General features: G+C 33.3%; 1 protein-coding gene across 1 annotated transcript in view; it reads left to right on the forward strand.

The window, feature by feature from the left end:
• Window positions 1-21588, forward strand: part of MAN2A1 (mannosidase alpha class 2A member 1) — a gene marked incomplete at its 5' end in the record, with an annotated part of 159180 nt that overhangs the window by 72072 nt on the left and 65520 nt on the right. Inside the window, 5 exons of the mRNA XM_082651000.1 lie at window positions 3857-4034; window positions 9512-9714; window positions 12501-12683; window positions 17206-17320; window positions 18056-18123. Of these exons, the coding sequence (XP_082507126.1) occupies window positions 3857-4034; window positions 9512-9714; window positions 12501-12683; window positions 17206-17320; window positions 18056-18123 (747 nt within the window). The remainder of the gene's footprint in view (window positions 1-3856; window positions 4035-9511; window positions 9715-12500; window positions 12684-17205; window positions 17321-18055; window positions 18124-21588) is intronic.

A 21588-nucleotide genomic window follows, 5' to 3' on the forward strand; every position in this document is an offset into this window, starting at 1 on the left:
TGTTATTACTGTCTCCTTTGCCCTCATTATAAAAGCCTTCTACTGTGTTTGATTGATTTCATATACTTTCGTTGATAATAAAACTTACGGTCTCTATGGTATAAATTGGTAAGAAAAGCAGCCCAACTGCAAAAACACATTTATTGAAATGGAACACATAAAGAGTGTAATTATCTGTTCCCTTAACAACAATTTCAGTAATAGTGAATGCTGCCCAGCTCTGATGAATACACATCTGCATCTTTCTGATGTTTTTGACTTACAGAAAACTTTAATTAGGAATATTCATACTTAAAGATTTTTAAATAAAAATCAAAGGAATGAATTATTTTTTTTTCTTAGAAGAAAACTGTCCTAATGATGGAAGCATCTCATTAAACCAAGCTACCTATACTTCTAATTCTGGTGCTTTTAAAGTTTAATTTCTTCACTTTAAAATTAGTGGCATGTTAATGCATGAAAATAAAACATTGTGTTGTAATATAAACCACTCAACTCTGCTAGAAAAATAATATAGCCTTGTAAGATCGTTGCTCTGGGCTCAAATCTCTTTATTTTTGAGCATATGTATATGTATAACTGATTCACTTTGTTATAAAGCAGAAACTAACACACCATTGTAAAGCAATTATACTCCAATAAAGATGTTAAAAAAAAAAAAAAAGAATTAACTACTAAAAAAAAAAAAGGCTTTTAAAAAAGTGTGTGTGAGGATGAAGGTGGGATTGGGTCTCTTTGCATTGAGTGTCCTTGTGGCCATAAAGAAAACATTCCAGTGTGAGCCTCTCACCGGCAGACAAAAAAGTATTTTAGCATGGCAGCCTTCTTGAAGCCATGGATCCTTTGTATCAAAATCTGGCTTTCATAGTTGTTTTGAAAAACTGTCCAAGGTTTGGGATCAACCTGGTTTCATTTTCTTGATTCCTAGAGAAGTGAGGGTCAATGGGAGACCCTGAACAGCCTGCTTTCTAGGGTCAGGCTACTTAGGCTAAGAGAGTAATCCAGTATATTATGTAGCAAAAGGAGTAGTGGAAAGGAAGTGGTGGTGGATTGGGGCAGTGTGTGTGTGCATGTTTGAGGGGGGGGATTCTTGCCTGTCTACTTGGGAAAACAGCTGTAACTGAATGGTATTTACACTCCTTTCAGCTCCAGTGGTCAGGGATAGGAAACTTTTTGAAGGGTAACCGGAATCCCAGTGCACTCATAGATATTTTGAGGCCCGTTTTTTTCTTTTTTGGGTGCTCCTTAGAGTACCTGAGAACTATTTTGTGTAATCCCGTCGCTGTATCATAGAACCCTTCAAAGATTACCCCCCTATCCCCCCAAGAACACATCTTGTGGTCAGTCAGTTCCAGTGATCCTGAAAGTGGTTTCCAGGCACCTGGGACATACGGATGAAAGAATCTATATAATACCTACATAGTTTTTTTTTTTAAAACTTCTTGCAAGTCTTGAAGTCTTAGCTCTGCTGGTTATTCCTGTGCAGATATCACCTTCCTTTTGAAGTTGTGATGAACAAAGATCAAACGTCGGCATTCCAGCTTAATGGCATTTGATTTTTTAATTCCCTAAAGAAAATGAAATTTAACTATCAGGTACAGGTGATACATTTAATAAGTTCAGTTTATCAGGTTCCTCTACTTTGCAGATAAAGAAATACCATTCTTCAACAAGTTCAGTTTTTGGTCTAGTACCATATATTTTACATATGATTGATGATTCACATGTCAGGTGATTTGATGTTTCAGGGAATTCTTTTTTTCTTTGTTCTAGTTAAGTTGCTCCTTCTTACGTGGTAGAATAAATGAAGAGAATTGCAGCTGTGCATCTTTAAATGTGATGTTGGTCAGTACATTTGTCATAAGTTTACTGTGCATTAGTGAGTACCCACTACCTGCCAGGTGGGTTAGGTTGGTCCCTTGGCTTTCCCAGCATTGACACTTTGTGAGCAGGAGCTTGGGAATTAGTTAGGATAGATGCTGAATAGAAAAGGCACTTCATTAGAGTCTGTGATTTCTTTCCTCTTATGTGTTTTACACATATACATGCAAAATATGGTATATCTTACAGTAGTAAACCTTGGGATGCATTTAAATGATCGCATACCCTTTTTTATGCTGGTTGCCTGGGGGATCTAGTTGGATGCTCACTCATTCTAGTATCGGCGATTTATGTGTATATTTTTTCCTCGTGTTTCTTTGGTCTTATATATCTTTCTATGTGATTAATTTCATCGTATGTGTGTTTTTTAATTGTAAGTAATAATCTAAAATTGTTTTTGGAAAATGTGGAATATTAGTAAATTACTAGTAAAAATTAAGTACTATATTGAATGCTAATCTCAGAAAACTAAGTATTATATGTTATATAATTGGGTCATTTGTAGAGACGTGGATGGATCTAGAGACTGTCATACAGAGTGAAGTAAGTCAGAAAGAGAAAAACAAATATCGTATATTAACGCATATATGTGGAACCTAGAGAAATGGTACAGATGAACCTGTTTGCAGGGCAGAAATTGAGACACAGATGTAGAGAACAAACGTATGGACACCAAGGGGGAAAAGCGGCAGGGGGTGGTGGTGGTAGTGGGATGAATTGGGAGATTGGGATTGACATATATACACTAATATGTATAAAATAGGTAACTAATAAGAACTGCTGTATAAAAAAATAAATAAATTTAAATTTAAAAAAGAATATTACGGTTACATTTTACCCACCAAGTTATTAAATTTTTGCTAATTTAATATTTGCAAAATATTAAATTTTTTAATATAAATATAAATAGAGACTGTCAATATAAAAAGACTATCAATATAAAAAGATCATATGAGATTCTAAATTTAGTTAAATTTTTTTTCATAATTTCTACAAAATGCCTCTTTCCATCATTGATATTCTTTGAGATTTCTTCATAAATTTTAATACTGTGAATTAGAATCTAATTCTGGATAATCCTTGAAATGAAAATTGGAATAGTGTGTAAAAAAGTGTATTTGTCATTTGTCACTGTTTTTTTAAGCTTTGGCATTAGAAATATGGAGAACTACTCTGGGTTCATCTGCTTGTTTAATTTCACTTTCAGAAGCGCTTCCTCTTAGTTTGTGTTCCCAGACTTCCTCAAATGGTTCTCCGATTCAGCATCTCCCAAAGGGTTTTTTACAGAATACGAGAATATGAAATATATGAAGCACAGCAGCACGTTGTGTTTAGCTGACCTTTTGAGTCATGGGTTAGCGCCCAGAGAGATAGAAACCAAAATAGCTCATTCAACTCCTAAGCTTTATCTGTTGATCAGTATTAAGAAGGACACCGTGAGGAATACTCAGATTATTGACGGAAGGTGTTAAGTGAGTTGATTTTCTTCCTTTAGAAAAGGAAATATGGTTCTATAATTGGCTTCATTCTAAATACCTTTTTATGTTTAATTAGGCAATTTTAGATTAAATTAGAGAAAGGGAATTAAGTCAAAGCAAACTTCAAAGTTTATATAGATGAGAAATCCTGTCTTCTTGGACTAAATTGTTTTACGACAGGCTATCTGGGAGCCAATCTCTGTGGCTGACCTTTAGGAGGGCATTGATGCCCCCAGTAATTATATGCCAAAGTTGGTATGTGACTTTATTTCTCTAAGGATATTCCATTGGAAAACTATGGGTTTTTCCCTCTGATAAGAATTTATGAATATTTTAAATGGATAAAGAAAATCACTATGGTAGTTTAAAAAGTCTGCCTCATAAATTATGCTAAGATAGAATATAGGTAAAATACACAATATTTTAATATAATACACTTTTTAATGAGTTACCCCCTTGTTCTTTTCTTAGTAGTATTTTCCTTTTTTCTTTTGTAGGGCTGAGATGCTTCTAGATCAGTACCGAAAGAAGTCAAAGCTTTTCCGTACCACAGTTGTCCTGGCCCCCCTAGGAGATGATTTCCGCTACTGTGAACGCACGGAATGGGATCATCAGTTCAAGAATTACCAACTGCTTTTTGACTATATGAATTCTCGTTCTCAATATAATGTTAAGGTAATGAGAAAATATTTTATTATGAGACTGTATTTGAAGTTGACCCTTCATTATTAAGAGAGGCTAAAACACAATAGCCTTAGTTTCTTTGTCCCACATCCCAGTATTTCGTAGAATATGTAGTTCTTCTATAAAAGTATAATTCATGAAGAGGAAAATTATCTTATATTACAGTTCCATTTCTAAAGTTGTCCCTTTCTTACCACTCATTGAGGATTAAAGAGGCATTACTTTATGTAGTTGAAAACATGCACCTACTAAGTTGTGATGTTCATTTTCCAGTGATGCCCTGTTTTCCTTTCCTACTGAAAGTGTGTTGTTTCTTACATTTGCGTCCTGTGATTTAGTAGTGTGACTGGCAGATGCACATGTCAAGAATTTTGCAAACAAACGTCTTGTATCCAGAGACTACGGTAGCGTTTTTCTTAGATGAGAAGGCTTCTAAAATTAATCATTTGTCTGTCGTTCTTGCTCTTTCTTCCCCCCTGTGGAAAATCTATTATGTACCCTAAAGTTGTGAGAATAGTGAAAATTCCTTCCTCCACCCCACTCCTGCTTCCCATATCCATGACTCAGCTACAGCATTCATCAACTCAAGGTCACTCTTGTTTCAGCTGTGCCCCACTGTCATCGCACTCCTCTCTCTCGAATTATTTTGGAGCAAATCTCAGCGGTCATGTATTTTTGTCTATAACGATTTCAGTATGTATCTCTAAATGAAAAGGACTCGGTGTAAAAAGTATGATCGTAATACCATTATCACATCTAAAAAATTAAAAGTAATTTAATATCATATATCCAGATAGATTCAAATTTTCCTGATCTCACAAAAGCATTTTTTTTTTATTTTTAACAGATACATTGTGTAAGTCAGGATTCAAACAAGAGTCATATGTTGGACCCTATATGAGAAAATGAATTATCCAACAGTTTATTATATTCACATATGAACCTTGAAGACAGTAAAAGATATGTGAAAATACCATAGAGAGGAAGTGATATACCTGGTAGGAAATTAGAAAGCTGATGATATACCACCTTTTATGTAGTGAGAATTCAAATTTATTAAGTAAACTTAAATAATATTAAATAAATAAATATACTTAAATAAAATATTGAGGTTATTCAAGATACTTAAAACTGAATTTCTACCATGTTATAAACTCTGAGCGTCGGGCCTATATTTAAATCATCCCTGTAATCTCAAAGATAAAGTGCATACATGGACGTTTGATTAGAAGAGTCCGTATGTATGTGGGAATCTTATCTCATTATCTTCTTGGGGAATGGTTTTGAGGTCTGCAAAAGGATCCACTGCATGATTCTGAAGAATTTAATCCTGCTTTTAGTATTTTACCTATTTCCTCCTTTGTTTGCCCACTAGAACAATTTTAAAGTAATTTAAAAAGTTGATGTATCATATACATAGAAGTGTGCAAACCACTAACTATGCAAAGAATATTTTCAAGTTTTAAAACCCCCATGTAATATAAAAAAAAAGAATGTCTATATGTGTATAACTGAGTCACTTTGCTGTACAGCAGAGATTGGCACAGCATTGTAAATCAACTGTACTTCAATAAAAAAAAATAAAAAAATAATTAACCCCCCCATGTAACCACCATCCAGATCAAGATGTAGAACATTTATAGCCCCTGGAAGGGTCCCACAGATGTCCTCTAAGTCATTACCAATTCCTTCAAAAGTAACCACTATTTTCATTTCTATCACTGCGATTAGTGTTGCCTGTTTTTGAATTTTATGAGAAGGAAATCTTAAATATGTGTTATTTTGTGTCTAGCTTTTTTTGCTCCACATTATGTTTTTGAAATTCATCCATCCACCGTTACGTGTTGCTGTAACAGTAGTTCATTAACTTTTTATGCTGTATAGTTTTTCTTTTTTCCTTTTTAAGGAATATTTATTTATTTATTTGGCTGCATCGGGCCTTAGTTGCGGCATGCGGGATCTTCGTTTGCCAAATGCGGGATCTTTGTTGTGGCATGCGGGATCTTTAGTTGCGGCATGCGAACTCTTGGTTGCAGCATGTGGGATCTAGTTCCCTGACCAGGGATCGAACCCAGACCCCCTGCATTGGGAGTGTGGAGTCTTAGCCACTGGACCACCAGGGAAGTCCCAATGCCGTATAGTATTTCTAGTATCCATTTGATGTATATATACCACCATTTATCCATTCTATTGTTGATGAACATTTGGGTTGTTTCCAGTTTTTGCCTATTACAAATAATGCTGCTTTGAACATTTTGTGCATGTTTTGGTATACGTGTGTATGTATACATGTGTATGGCATGTTTTGGTATACATGTGTATGAATTTATGTGGGTATAAAATGGGATGGAGTTCTGGGGTTATTGGGAATTTACATGTTCAACATCACTAGATATTGCCAAACAAGATTCCAAAACAGAAGCACTGGATATTGCATTGTATGACGGTTTCAGTTGCTCCACTTCCTTACTCAGACTTTGTATTGTCAGGATTTTTTTTTAATCCTTTATGATAGATGTGATGGTTTTATTTTGTATTTCTGGTAGTTAATGAGGTTGAGTCTCTTTTCATAAGTTTATTGCCATTTGGATATCCTCTTTTGTGAAGTGCCTATTTAAGTCTTTTGATGATTTTTTTTTATTAAATTGGGTCATCTGTCTTTTTCCTAACCATTTATAGTTCTCTTATGTATTTTGGATTGAGTCTTTTTTTCAGATAAAAGTTATACACATGTTGTCTCCCACTGTATAGCTTGTGTTTTCTCTCTCTTAATGCTGTCTTTTGATGAACAAATTCTTAATTTTAATTGAATGTAATACAGCAGTATTTTCCTTTATGGTTAGTGCATGTTATGTTTCGCTTAAGAAAATTTTGTTTACCCCTATAGTCATGAAAATATATTTCTTCTGAAGCTATCCTCTAGAAGTTTTATTGTTTTACCTTCAACATTTAGGTCTGTAGTATGTTTGGAATAGATTGTTGTGTATTGTGTGAAGGGAGGGATCGAGATACTTTTTGCCTATGTGAATATCCAGCACCATTTATTGAAGACCACAGTTTGCCCACTGTACTGCAGTGTCGTCTTTATCATTAATCATGAGTGAGATGAATGTATGTGTGGGTCTGTGTCTAGACTTTCTATTCATTTTTGTCTATCTGACTGATCTCATACTGTCTTAATTACTACAGCTTTATAATAGATCTTACTGTCTGATAGTATAATTCTTCTAGTTTTGTTCTCCTCAATATTGCATTGGTTATTGAGCTCATCTGAACCTATTGGGTCTGAAGTTAACACTGTATTTCCTTGTATTTGTGACCCTCATTTCTTGCATGTTCACACACACATATTCTGCTTCCTAGTAATTACATTCTGCTTCCTGGTAATGAGATTAGGGAGTGATACGTAATATTAACTAAAATGTATTGAGAGATTATGATTTGGTAATTAAGTTTTTTAAGTGCTTTACTTTATTTAAAAATTTTTTTCTAGTTTTACTGAGATATAATTTGACATATATCACTGTTTATGTTTAAGGTGTTTAAGGTGTACAGCATAATGATTTGACCTACATATATTGTGGAATGATTACCTCAATAAGTTTAATTAGCATCCATCATCTCATACAGGTATAATAAAAAAAAGAAAAAGAAAAAATATTTTCCTTGTGATGAGAACTCTTAGGATTTACTCTCTTCACAATTTTCATACAAATACAGCAGTGTTAACTGTAGTCATCATATTGTATATTACATTCCTAGTACTTATTTCTCTTATAACTGGAAGTTTATACCTTTGGACTACCTTTCTCCAACTCCTCCTCCCTACCCACCACCTCTGATAACCACACATCTGCTCTCTTTTCCTGAGTTGTTTATTATTATTATTACATTTCACATGTAAGTGAGATCCACAGTATTTATCTTTCTCTTTATCTACTTAGCATAATGCCCTCAAGTAAAGTGCTTTACTTTAACAATTATTGAATTCTCCGAACATTTTCTGGTAGGTACTATAATTACTCATGAGGAAACTGAGGCACAAATAGATTAACTTGCCCAAGAAACACTATATTTGGTGAAGCCAAGATAAGAGTAGATAATATAGTTGAAAATTGATTTTCTTTAATGTAAGCATAAGGATTTGGAAATAGACATCCACTTTGCTGTTACAAAATTTATTATATCACAATTATATTAGATTATAATGACTTATATTATCTTACAAGTCATTATAATGACTTATATTTATATATAATGACATATTTATCTTACTAATATCATTGTTATGTTTCTGGTTAATATTTTGCCTTTGCAATGGAAGAATAATAGCTAAAACTTATACCGTTATTTGCCATCATGTTTCTAAGCATTTTACTTAGAACCCTATTAGCTGTAACACAGAGAGACCCAGAGACATTATATACTATGCTCAAAATCACATGTTTCATAAGTGGTAGAGATGGAATTCAAACCCACATCATCAGGATCCAGCTTCTGTGCTGCTCTTAATAACTGTTGGAGTGCCACTAACTCCTTTTGACTACTTTAATTATTTTTCTGCCACACTGAATCAAAATGGCTCTCAATATCTGTGTGTGTGTATGTATGTATGATGTATAAGGTCAGAAACAGCAAAATTAGCATCTTATTTAAAAGAACACATTCCCTACTTAATTGTCTAATTGTCTGTTTACTTCTAGCAACACTGCCTTTTAATATCTGTTTATGAGGTCTGGTATAATGTTTCTTTTTTCCTTTGATTTATAGAATCGTTTGGGCTCATAAAAATGGATTTATGTACTAGTAATTTGAGTCACTAGTCAGAAAAACCTTTTCATTTGAGCAGTCAGCCTTGCATTTCTTTTCCCTCTTTGTGTTTTACCTATATTCATTGTTACCTGCTGGTAGAGAAAGTCCATTTTTTTTAATGACCTGCTGTTCTCAAAAGTCTCTCTTCTCTCCATTATAAAGAACACAAACTGGGGAGAAGGGGAGGCCAGGGGAGGGTATGTGCATATGATATATGAAAATACTTAATAGCTAACAAAACTGTTTTTCCAGACGTCTGGAACATTTTACTCAAAATACGTGTCTTTTATTTTTGCTGCTTCCCCCACTTTCCATTCATCTCTGGATTATTCCATATCCTGATCCTTGCACACTTGGAGATTCTAGGGATATGTAAGGAGTTTTCAGATCCACAAATTTGTAGCTCTAAATAACTCTTCTTACTGCATACGTGTACAAGTTTTCTCTTAGTTTAATTTGGGACTTGATGCAAGTAAAAGAAAGTCACTGAGTGCTTCCCCCCCTGCATTTGAGTAAGTCTGAGCTATATATTTATCTTAACTTGGAAGCATGTCTTAAATATTTATTAGTAACTTTTCCTTTCAGTGCTAGAAGCAATTTTAAGGTAGAGATGAATGTGTGAATAAGTGAAATGTACCTTTTTTTTTTTTTTCTAGATACAGTTTGGGACTTTATCAGATTATTTTGATGCACTGGATAAAGAAGATGCAGCCAATAGAAAGAATAGCCAATCAATGTTCCCGGTTCTAAGTGGAGATTTTTTCACTTATGCTGACAGAGATGATCATTACTGGAGTGGCTACTTTACATCCAGACCCTTTTACAAACGAATGGATAGGATATTGGAATCCCATTTAAGGTACAGTTACCTTTAGATAGCTACATTTATTTTTTCACTTCTTTTATGTTATCATAACCTATCTGTAGAGTTTTGCATAATATACAGCATTTATACAGTGTTAGGATGCATTTAATGTAATTGTGAAATTTTAATGCAATCAGAGATGTGTCTCCAAACCATAATCAGATTATTACAGAGGCTTTTATTCTGGAAGGAAAAGCAGTTTATGTAATTAGATTTTCTGGGAGTTGTATTCAATGTTTTATATTTTTCTAATTAAACTACTTATATTATTTGCACACCATGGTAGTATTCAGTGACATCATCGTGTGTCTGCAGGTCAGTAACCTGGCAAGCTGAATTGTTGGAAACGGGCGAGGGTCAAAAGGAGCAAATAGGGTCTCTCAGTAGCCAAAATGTAGGCCTCAAAGTACATACTCTAAAACCAATGTACTTTATATGTGGGAGAACTTTAGAGGCTCCATCTCAGTTCTTATTTATTTATTTGAAACACATTTCTATAGGTATGATTTTCTGCTTAGAAGAAGAAAATTTGAAAGAGATGAGAACAGATGGAGGCAGAGTGATTGGTTGAAAAAGTAAACAGATATGGAGACGACAGGAAAGTCATTAGAAAAACATAAAAACACTCTAACCGTGCATTATCCAGTTCTTTTCAGTCACTATCCAATAGAACTTTCTGCAGTGATAGAAATACTCTATTTCTGCACTGTTTATGAAGTATCGTAGCCACTAGCCACATGTAACTATAGAGCACTTGAAATTTGACCAATGGGACTGAGGAACTGAACTCTTAATTTTATTTAATTTTAATGAATTTTAATATACATAGCCACATGTGGCTAGTGGCTGTCATAGTGGAGAGTACAATTCTATGTAACTGAGTCTCATTGTTTTTTGATAAAGAGAAACCACCCCAAGGGAATCCTGAGGCTTTTTCTATGTGTGTAGCTCAGGAGAGTAATTTATTTTCATGACAAATTCATTGTCAGTTAAGTTCAAAATATGAATTCATGATGAATCTCAGTATTAAAAATAAAAATTTATATCAAACCCACCCTCTTCTATGTACTAATGGATATTGAATATATTTTGGACAGACTTTTTATAAAAATCAATAATTTCTTTAAGAATTGTACTTTTTTATAGTAGTGTGTGTTTTTATTATTTTTACTGTTGTTGTGCTACTGTTCGCACAAACTAACAGTAACTGTTATTTAAAAAGCCTAACCTTTGACTATTTGGGGGGATATTCACAAACGTGCCAGATGAATATACATTATTTGTAACAAAATAGATTTATATATTACAGAGATGTCTGCATTCTTACCCAATAGAATCTTAGTTATCTTTATGTTAGTTATCTTTACAGTTAGTTATCTTTATGTTATTCATAATTTTTGGGTCAAGTATTTTTTAGTGGCAAAGAGTTATGAATATTGGTTCAATCTTAATTTATTAAACTTGTTTAAGGTGTTACTTAAATATATTACTACTGGTAATATATTTTGATAATTCTGCTGCTTTAAACTAAAACAATAAACCTATAGTAAGTTGAATTTCAAAATGTAATTAATTTATTTGAAAATAAGTTAATTGTGTGATAATGATATTTCATCCTCAGCTCATTTGTAAAAAATGTGTATAAAATAGAAATGTACAAAGAAGAAAATATTCTTGAAATCCACTTTTTTACATTTTGGAGTATTTATATGTATATATATTCTTTCCATAACCAGGAATACTTGCTCTGGATATATATGCATACATATACATACAATTTCCTTAATTCCTATATAGTGATTCTCATGCCATGAATTTCAGAAGGCTTATAATTTTGTAAAGTGGAGAATATTTAGTTTCTTTAAATTATTTCAACAATTCAAACGAATTCTTTTTTTTTTTTTTAAGCAGTTTGAATCTCTCCTTGTTTTTTGATACCTTGGTACATTTTCATGCTTCCTTGATTTTCCTCTCCATCATCTTAACATGTTTGTGGTAAAGAATCTTCTTATATTTTTCACTCCATCAAGGCATGTCTCTTTTTAAAGAACTTTTAAGAAACCCATCTTGAACCATGTCCTCAGATGAAAAACATTAAAGATGAAAATTATAAACCCCCATATTATTGCTCAAAACTGTCCTTAAGCTAAAGTATTTTTATTCTTTACTTTAAAATACTAAGAAAAGATGGCATAAGATTTATCATCTTTCAGTTTCTAATGTTAAATTCTCTATAGTTGTTGTATGTTATCATTCAGCACTTGGACTAACTCTTGTCTCTGAGCTGTCTGGCCATCATTTTCTTCTTCTCCTTTACTGTTAGTCTAACACTCATGTGGCCATGCATTTCCCCACCACCTCTCCTCTTAATGTACCTATGTGAGAGTAAATGGCTTTCTGGTGATGAAGTTCATGGTATATGTCTAAGCTGCTAAGAAGAAAGGACGGAAACATTTATCCAGTTCTTACTGCTTTGAGATATTTTTTCCCTATGTTATATGTAAATGGACATATCTTTCTGCCAACAGGTACTGACTTCTCTTCCTTATATCACTGAGACATGGTGTTCTTTGATGATTGAGAATTTAGATGTATTAGGTGGATACCTTTGTGGTTTTATAGAAATGTTTATTATCAGTATCTGTCTTATAAACTGATTGTACTGAAATCATGGATTTAAAAAAAAACACATTTGAAAATGTATCAGTGCCACCTATTTTAGGTAGTAAACTAAAATGTTTGTTTTGAAATAAAAATTAATGACTGTTTTATGCAATTAGGGCTGCTGAAATTCTTTACTATTTCGCCCTGAAACAAGCTCAGCAATACAAGATAAGTAAATTTCTTTCATCATCCCATTATATGATGCTGACAGAAGCAAGAAGGAATTTGGGACTATTTCAACATCATGATGCTATCACAGGAACTGCAAAAGATTGGGTGGTTGTGGATTATGGTACCAGGTAATATATTGAAAAGTGGACTTAAAACAAAATCTTTTAAAATTTCAGGTCATAAGCTTTTATTTTTGATGAAGTGTCTTTTTTAATTGTAATGCTGAATTTTTACTGAAGTAAAAGCACACTAAGTCAAACCAATTTCAAAGATACATGTGTCACACCAAGAAAACATTTTCAGTTATGCTGACAGCCCAAAATGCTTATGTTTTGATGAAGTTTTTAATAATTATATCCCTTATAAGGTTTGCTTTAGAAAACCCACCAATTTTCAGAGTCACCAGTTTTTCAAGAAATCTGTTGACAAAGTACTGGCTGTCTCAACTTTTTATTGTAGCGCATTTCTGTAAATGGAGTAGTAAAACATTATTATAAAACCGATCCCACTTTTCCCCAAGTACAGTGTGGTAATTGACCAAGGATTTGGTATCAAGTAAATCATAGTTATAATCCAGGGAGATAAAGAGCTCCACTTCGTTATATAGCCATTTAATTTCATCCTATTTCATATCCATTTGTTCTTGGATACCTCATTTTTTGATAGGGGCATTGACAAAAAAGTTTAAGGCTGGAAGAATAGCCAGGAAGTAGAAGAGCCTAGAAACCTTGTCATATATGGCCGATATAAGGAATTGGGATGAAAAGCGATGGCCTGGGTATTGATATCAAAGCCATCTTTAGCTCTTGGATGGTCTGTCAAATGAATGATGGAGTAGAACTCAGTTATTTTCATATTGCAGATCAGAAACAATGAGTACAGCCTTTGGCTCAGAATAGCAGAGGGCTTTGTAAACAGTGCTTCCCAATAAGCTTACCTTTTGTGATAGTGAGATTTCCATCATCATACCAGAGTTGAGGCTGCCATTCGTTAGGATCAGTGCAGAGGAGATTCCCACACTGGGGGAGGAGTTTTGCCTATTGTTTCACTGTAGCTTAGGTTAGTATTTCTTCCAGATTATGCTTTGATATTATTTTTAAATCATTAAAAATATGTTCTGATTATAGATTTTAAAAGTTAATCTCTTTTATAGGTATTCTCATATGTGGAAAGTGTACATAGCACATAAAGTCATTATTAAAAACTTGATCCACAACTGATACTACTAATTGTAATGAGGGTTAATTAAAGTTTTAGTTACAGTATTTCGACTTCCTTTCCCTAAACTTGGGAAAAAAGTGTTCTTGAGGTTTCATTAGTTGACTTGAGTCTTTAAAAAATATATTCAAGGTAGTACCTTGAATATCTTCTCAGTTTTCTTATGGCAGATGTATTTAGCATCCGTCTATTGAGATTGAGCTGAGCTTAAAGTAAGAAAAACTCATTGTATGATAATGATGTTATTTCTTCCACAGAAAGCATTTTTGAAAGTAAGGTCAGATACTCCATTTTTCTTTTTCACCTGTTCCTGTCTTCTTGGTTTATTGAGAGTTTAAAAGTGAGGCTGCTGGGAATCAGACCAGAGCAGAGCTCCTAAGAGGAAATAGAGAAGTCATCCTCCTCCACTACCTACTTGCTATCTCTCTGGCTGTGATATTGAAAGAAATTTGGGTACAGGTCACTGGGTTTTTGCTACAGAACATTTTCTGTCTCATAACCTCTCCAGCGGCCTGTCATTAGTTCCTCCATATGTTTGGTGTTGCTTTTAGCTTATAAAAGCATCCCCATACAAAATTGCATCTCAGAGAAAAAAGACACAATAATTCTCAAGTTGTACTTGACATTTGTAAATTTGCTTTGTGAGTACTTCACACTTCATTGAAAAGTCGTAAACAATTATCAAGTCATCAGCACAGACATTTTAAGTAGGAAATTTCAAAACACAAGTTAGAGAATTATAAATAAAGAGGCAGCTAGTATTGGGTCGTCTCTTGTCCTTGGATTGTTGACTACTTTTTATTCAGATGTTGGCAGAAATGTCCCAGTGAACAAGTGTATGAGTTAGGGGCTGCCTTTGGCTGCTAGTAATAGCAACTCGGAACAGAATTAATCCTATCTTGCTTATTTTTAGGCCATGTGAAAGAAGTCTGCAGGTCACTGGTTCAGGTGTGACAGCTCCACAATGCCATCAGGGCTCCAGGCCCTTTTAGCTCTCTCTTCTGCCGTTTAAGGGTGACTCTTAGTGTCACGCTATCAACAGTAGATTGAATCTTTATGTAATTATAAACTGGAGAGCAAGCATACATCATGGCATATTTGGCTGTTAATTCTAATCATGGCATAAAAAATGAATTAGAATGGGCAGTGTCTATGTGGATGTTCAGCTTAAAAGTGGTTAATGGGGCTGTGTGAAGAAGGAATGGTAATGAGGTCAATTACAGAAAGATTAAGAATTCTGTCCATTGCTAAGTTGTAATAAAGATAGGTAGGAGAAGAAAATGAACAGAGGGGAAGAACGAACGAGACTCCTAACATGTAGATCAAACTGTTGAATAACAGACATGATAACGTCTCCTTTAGACTGCAGGAATGGTAGCAAACTAGAAAACTGTGATTCCAAAGTGACGTTTCCTGAACTGTTTTATAATAGGATAAGGGCAGGTTAGGAAATTAGAATCTCTGAGAAATACCACGTTGATGAAATGTTGAAACATGTAAAATTTTGTTCTACCCAGTTTTCCCCAGACTTATTTACTGTGTTTAGCTTTGTTTTGTTTTCAATAAAATAGCTTTATACATACTGAGAAAGTGTTTGGGAAATGCGCCTGTCCTTAGCAGTCATCTCATAAGAAGACTGCGTGTGTGCCTTTAGGACACGAAAATTGATTCGTGACATTCACTCAGTTTAATTAGGACTACTTTAATACACTGTAACACATATAAGGTTTTAGCTGATGGAGAACATGACTTATTCTTCATGTTCAGATGACCTCATAAAGATAGCCATGTAGATAATAAAAATAAACTTAGATTGAAGGAGTTGTTTTTCTAACTGAATTGTATTCATTCATGTATATGGTCTTTTAGTCTGGTGAGAACACTTACTACTATGTAGTAAAACATTTGAATAGACTGAGAAATTTAGGTGGATGATGGTCTGAACTTAAATCCATAAGATTTTAATACTATGGTTACAGAGTTACTATGTAAATGCATTTAATTCATAACTTATTGATCATGATCGCTTACATCTTTGAAGTTAATCTTAATGCTCTGGAAAAAAGAAGTTATTTCTATCTAGTTCTTTTACAATTTTTTTGTTGTTGCATGCCAACAAAAATGTTTTTAACAGATAGATCCAAAATTGCTTCCTGTGTTGGGGAAAATAATATAGTCACTCTATAAACATAATAGATTTATTCTAATGGTTGATTGAAAACATGATTAGCAAAGTTTCTCTACAGATTTCTCCAATATGAGTTTGCTTAGAGGTGCCTGCTCTCTAAAGCTTTAAATAGTAAGATTAAATTTGGAAAAAAGGCGGTTTTTCCCCTATGTGTAGTGCTTCACCAATAGCTGGTAATGTACTGAGATTCTATTCCAGAATTGATCTTGAAACAGTTGATTCATAAGCATCCCTTTGGCTCCTCAGACATAATTATACAATTTGAATACAGTTAAGAATTTCAATGACAAAGAAATATGATAAGGACAAAGACAATTTCATTATCTGGATCTGTGAAATACTTTTTTTCTCTAGTTCTCTTGAACAAGAACATGAAACTAAATTCACAAAATATATATTTGAATTCTTCAGGAATTTAAATTCTTTGAAATGTGTATACTGATTGAATTTTTTTGTGAATGAGAGTTAATCTCATGTCTTCTTTTGTCATTATTTCAATGCTTGTTAAAGATTTTTCTAAAGTAAAGTATCAAATCATTGCTTTTTGGTAGAACGCCTTAGAGCTATTGGGGTGATCATGTTGGCTATTGTTATTATTTGGTATGATATTCATGTAGAATATAAGTAGTTTGAATAAGTTTATGTGTTTCGGGTGTGTCTAGAAAGTTTTCTTATTTTAAATGAATCCTTATCAGTGATACCTTCTGATTAACTTTTTTTTATCCCTAAGTACTTCATTCAGGGTAAAAAAAAAAAAGAGCCAATTCATCATAGGTTTATTATAGGTTTCACTTTGAATACAGGATGAAGGTGATAGTGGTTTGGCCATAATTAAAGAAACTGAAAATATTATATACAGATTTTTTTAAATGTTTTTATTAAAGTATAGTTGACGTACAATGTTGTGTTAATTTCTACTGTACAGCAGTGATTCAGTTATACACATACATATTTTCATATTCTTTTCCATTATGGTTTAATCACAGGATATTGTATATAGATCCGTGCACTATACAGTAGGACCTTGTTGTTTACCCATTCTGTGTATAATAGTTTGCATCTGACTAATCCCAAACTCCCAATCCAACCCTCCCCCACCGCCTTCCCCCTTGGCAACCACAAGTCTGTTCTCTAGGAAAATATTGTATAGAGATTTGGGGGGGGGAATTTTATTTTATTTATTTTTTATACCGCATAGAGATTTTTGAATTACTTCTCAGACTAGTAAAATTTTTGGTTCACAGACTCTTTCATTCATTGATGAATTTAAAGAAGATAATTGGACATTCTGCACTGCTGCTTATTTTGAAGGACAAACGCTCATACGACTCTTACTCTTTTGATACCTTCCTAGAAATGGTTAGTTGATATCTTCTATTTTCATAATAAAAATGTGTGATTCTTTTGTTCTTGGGTTGGAAAAGGGAGTGAGAATCTTAATAAAAAGAGACATTGAAATATAATTATTTCTTTTTACATTATTTGAAAGAATTTTTATCACTTTATATAAATTACCTGTGTGTCCTTTCCCATAAGTGTGACTCTATTTGATTTATGGTGTGTATTTTATTCTCACTAAATCTAAGCATGAAAAATAAAATAATGAACTTATTTCAAGGTATGTAAAGCATACAGGCTTTTAGAACACTTAAGTGATATAGTAAGGTAACTGGACATTATAATTGTTATTTTCCTTAGCTTTAATTAGAAGCTCCTTGATCATATGTTTTCATATTAAAGTAAGAATGCAATAAACAGACTTACATTTTTTAAAGATATGAAACATATGACACAAAAGTAACATAGTAAAACTTTTTGCAGAATTGTCTCTAGAATTCTGATTTGATTCCTAGTTAGAACTGCTCGTTATGGACTCTAGTACCCGTAACATATGCTGTACTTGAAATCTAAATACACAATACATGCGCACAGACACAAGATTTATTTGTTTTGAACTATGATGGACTTCATGTAGCTGGAAAGGGTTTTTTTTTTCCCTACTGTGCCCTTTTCATGTTTTTTTAAGGTACTATTACATAGCTAACTTTGAAACAAGTTTTAAAAGTAAAATAAAAACTTCTGTTCATTTTATAGGATTTGAAACAAAGAACACAAAGTTCTCTGCCACAAAAAAATGTAATAAGTCTGAGTGCGGAGCCAAGGTAAATAGCATAATTTCTCATAAACTTTGACCACTTCTATGACTTAACTTTTTGGGATTTTCATGATTTTGTTCTGGACCCAGCATATATCATAAGGCAGTATTTCATTTAATCAACTTACAAATTTAAAACAATTGTTTTGAAGAAATGGATTTTCTCCCATGACTGTGTTGTATTCAATGCTAATAGCTAACACGGCGTTTGGTACCTTGATAGCTGAATAAACTATTATAACAATATTTCTTACAGAATACTTGATGTTGGATGGTAAATATATAGCTTTATTCTAAAAATTACCTTATATTTACAATATTGATTATTTTTAGAGTGTGTTCTTTCTTGATTACCTTTTTATTTACTTACCTTGTTTTCATTAATCTCTGATCCTGTATTTTTAAATGAAAGAAGAGACGTAATTACTATTAGAAGATAAGGGTTCCTACTGTAAATTATTTACTAGGTAACTGTCATTGTGCTTGTAAAACTGCCTCATTTTCACATTGTTGATTTATGTTTAAGTAAATGGGAAAGGTGTTCAGTCGACCTAAAAATGGGGCATTTAATGGATGGCTGCCTCTGATTTACAAAGAAACCTTTTATGTTTTTATTGACAATTATTTAACCAAGTTATCCATTTTTAATGAGCAAATATCAATCAGTCAGTACCCAGTGTATGCAGATACACAGCGTAGTTTTGTAATATAACTTTTTACTACCTAAATTGAGAAATTGAGTATCACCTGTTATAAATTGTAGAATAAAAGAGTAATTGTAAAGTGTAATTCATGATTTTACACTTTATTAAAATTATTTTAAAATAAGTGGAATCAAAGTTATCACAGAAATTTTATAATTGTTAATAAAGTTGAGATTTCAGTTAAACATAGACTAGAGCCTTAGCTGACTAAACTTCTTCAGTAAATAGAAACTTAAAGCATATAAAGGTCAACCTTAGAACAGGAAGGTAAGTATATTTTAGTAATACTAAAGTATCACTAAAGTAATACTAAAGAAACCCTACATCTCATTTGGCTGGAAAAAACAAGGGATTAATTTGAAAAGAAAGTTTAAGTCTTAAGTTTAGTCTTGCTGAAGTCTTAAAGCTTTCATATTGCCAGGCCATAGTTAGGATGAAAGGATAATGATATTGAAAGAAAAATCAGTTGTAAAATTACAAAACATTTTCTTTGTCTTAAAATAAGTAATGTTTTGATGAATTTTGGGTTGTATGGGCATTCTTTATATATTGTGTCCCTAATAAACTGTGGTGTCAGTAAATCTATTTGGCTTTTGGCATAATCCTCTTATCTATTACCTTTTTTATCTTTTTCTATTTTGTTGGGGGAAGATCTTCTTTTTTGCTGACTCTAAGAATAACTTACGCTTGCTATACGTAATTCATGCTCCATCCCCAGCCCATTAGTCTTCCTGTGGGTACATGTTAAGGTGGGTGGGATGCAGTGGGGATGGGACCATAATGAGTCAGAGGACTCATGCTCTGTGCTCTGTCCTTGCCTTAGCCAGACGTAAGTGATAATTCAGCCTTACTTATGCCAGAGGAAGAAAGTTAGGAGATAGAGGTCTATTAATTAAGGACAGAAAGTTAGGAGATAGAGGTCTATTAATTAATATATTTTTGAGCTTTTAATATTGAAGAGTTTTAATTAAAGATAAACATAAGTAGGCTTTTTGAATCTATTAGGAAAACAGTCACTTTTTGATATTTCCATTTAAACAGTTTGTATTTAAATAGTGTTCTTCATTTTAATATTATATCTTCAGAGTTCTTTTCTACCAAATGTCAATGCTCCTGTTTCTGTAGTTAGGTGAATTGGGAATACTTAGGATTGTCTGATTCCTATTTTTATCTTTATTGTCCTTTTTGAACTTTAGAACCTCATGAATAAAACCACTTATATTTTTGGTTTTAAAATCTATTTTTTACTTGTTAGCCACAAATTTTCTGAGTTATTGATCTTTCAGTAGAATCAGTGAAGAATGGAGGACTGACGATGGCCTTTAAAATGGAAGCCTTTGGTAGTTTTATTTTGCAGGTACCGAAAGTTAAATAATTGTCTGTACTTCTCAGTCTTTAAATTGGCAGTTTCAAAAGAGTGGCCATGGTCTTCCCTGGTGGTGCAGTGGTTGAGAGTCCGCCTGCCGATGCAGGGCACACGGGTTCGTGCCCCGGTCTGGGAGGATCCCACATGCCGCGGAGCGGCTGGGGCCGTGAGCCATGGCCGCTGAGCCTGCGCGTCCGGAGCCTCTGCTCCGCAACGGGAGAGGCTACAGCAGTGACAGGCCCGTGTACCGTAAAACAACAAAAGAACAAAAAAAAAAGAGTGGCCATAACTCAGTCTTCTATTCTTTGTGAGTCTTCTGTGATGCTCTAAGGCTTAGCTTTATTTTGCTTATAAGAATAATACTTATTTGAACGACATATTATTAATCTAAATAAAACATGCATTCTCAATAGGGAGATGTCTTCCCTAGGAGGCTAAGAATTGGTTCTTGGTGGCAGGGTGGGGGGCGGTGAAAAACACTTATTTTTTTTAATATGCAAAGCACAGATACAGATAATAGTACGTAACAGATAAACATTTTATGTGTAGTATTAAAATTGTGTAGAGGGATAATTAGGAAAAAAAAGTCTAAAAAGAATCTTTAAGGAGGTTGTAATAAAAAAAGGTTGAGAAACACTGGTCTAAATCTATACAGTTTAAATAATACATGTGAATGAATTTGATCATGCTGTTGGCAACATTACAGTTATAACCTAACATGATTTAGTTTGTGAGTATTTAAAAAGTAGTCCATGATCTGCTGAAAGTGACATAGTACATGTCAGTGAGCCTAATTTAATTCACAAGGTTATGTGAGCTGTATAATGAATACATTCTTAGCCTTTGTATAGAAAGCAGATGTGATTAAAAGTTAGGGCACCCTGGACAAGTCATAAATTGTCTAGCCTTAAATAATCCTTAAATGTACAAAGATGTTTCTGTTTCTCTACATTCACAATTGCCTAAGGAAAGCAACTGTAAGGACACTTAATACAAAGACTTACAGGATTAGGAACTTAGAGAACACTGAGGATGCAAGGTAAAATCTGAGACAGGCAAAGAGATTTCAGTCTTCTTTCAGCATTCCATCTGTTCAGGCAGGACAGGATTAAATGTTGCCACAGCACAGGTCTGTAAGTCACATGGTTTGACAAGGTATAAAGGAACTTTTTTTTTAATGGTAGATAATTTGAAATGCCACCAAGTATGTAATCAAAGTTACATCGAGATTGCGTCTGTAAATCTGAAAGTTTAACTTTTTAAGTAATAGATATGTTTTTAGTTTGAGAGTAATTTATTCAAACCACTATTACAAATTTACCTTTAAATGCTTTTAATTTTTAGCAAGGTATTTATTGGTAAGGAATCGTACATCTGTTTCTTTTGGCTAGAAAAAGAAGGG

Source organism: Grampus griseus (assembly GCF_964374135.1).
Source record: "Grampus griseus genome assembly, chromosome: 3".
In the NCBI taxonomy this organism is placed as follows: domain Eukaryota; kingdom Metazoa; phylum Chordata; class Mammalia; order Artiodactyla; family Delphinidae; genus Grampus; species Grampus griseus.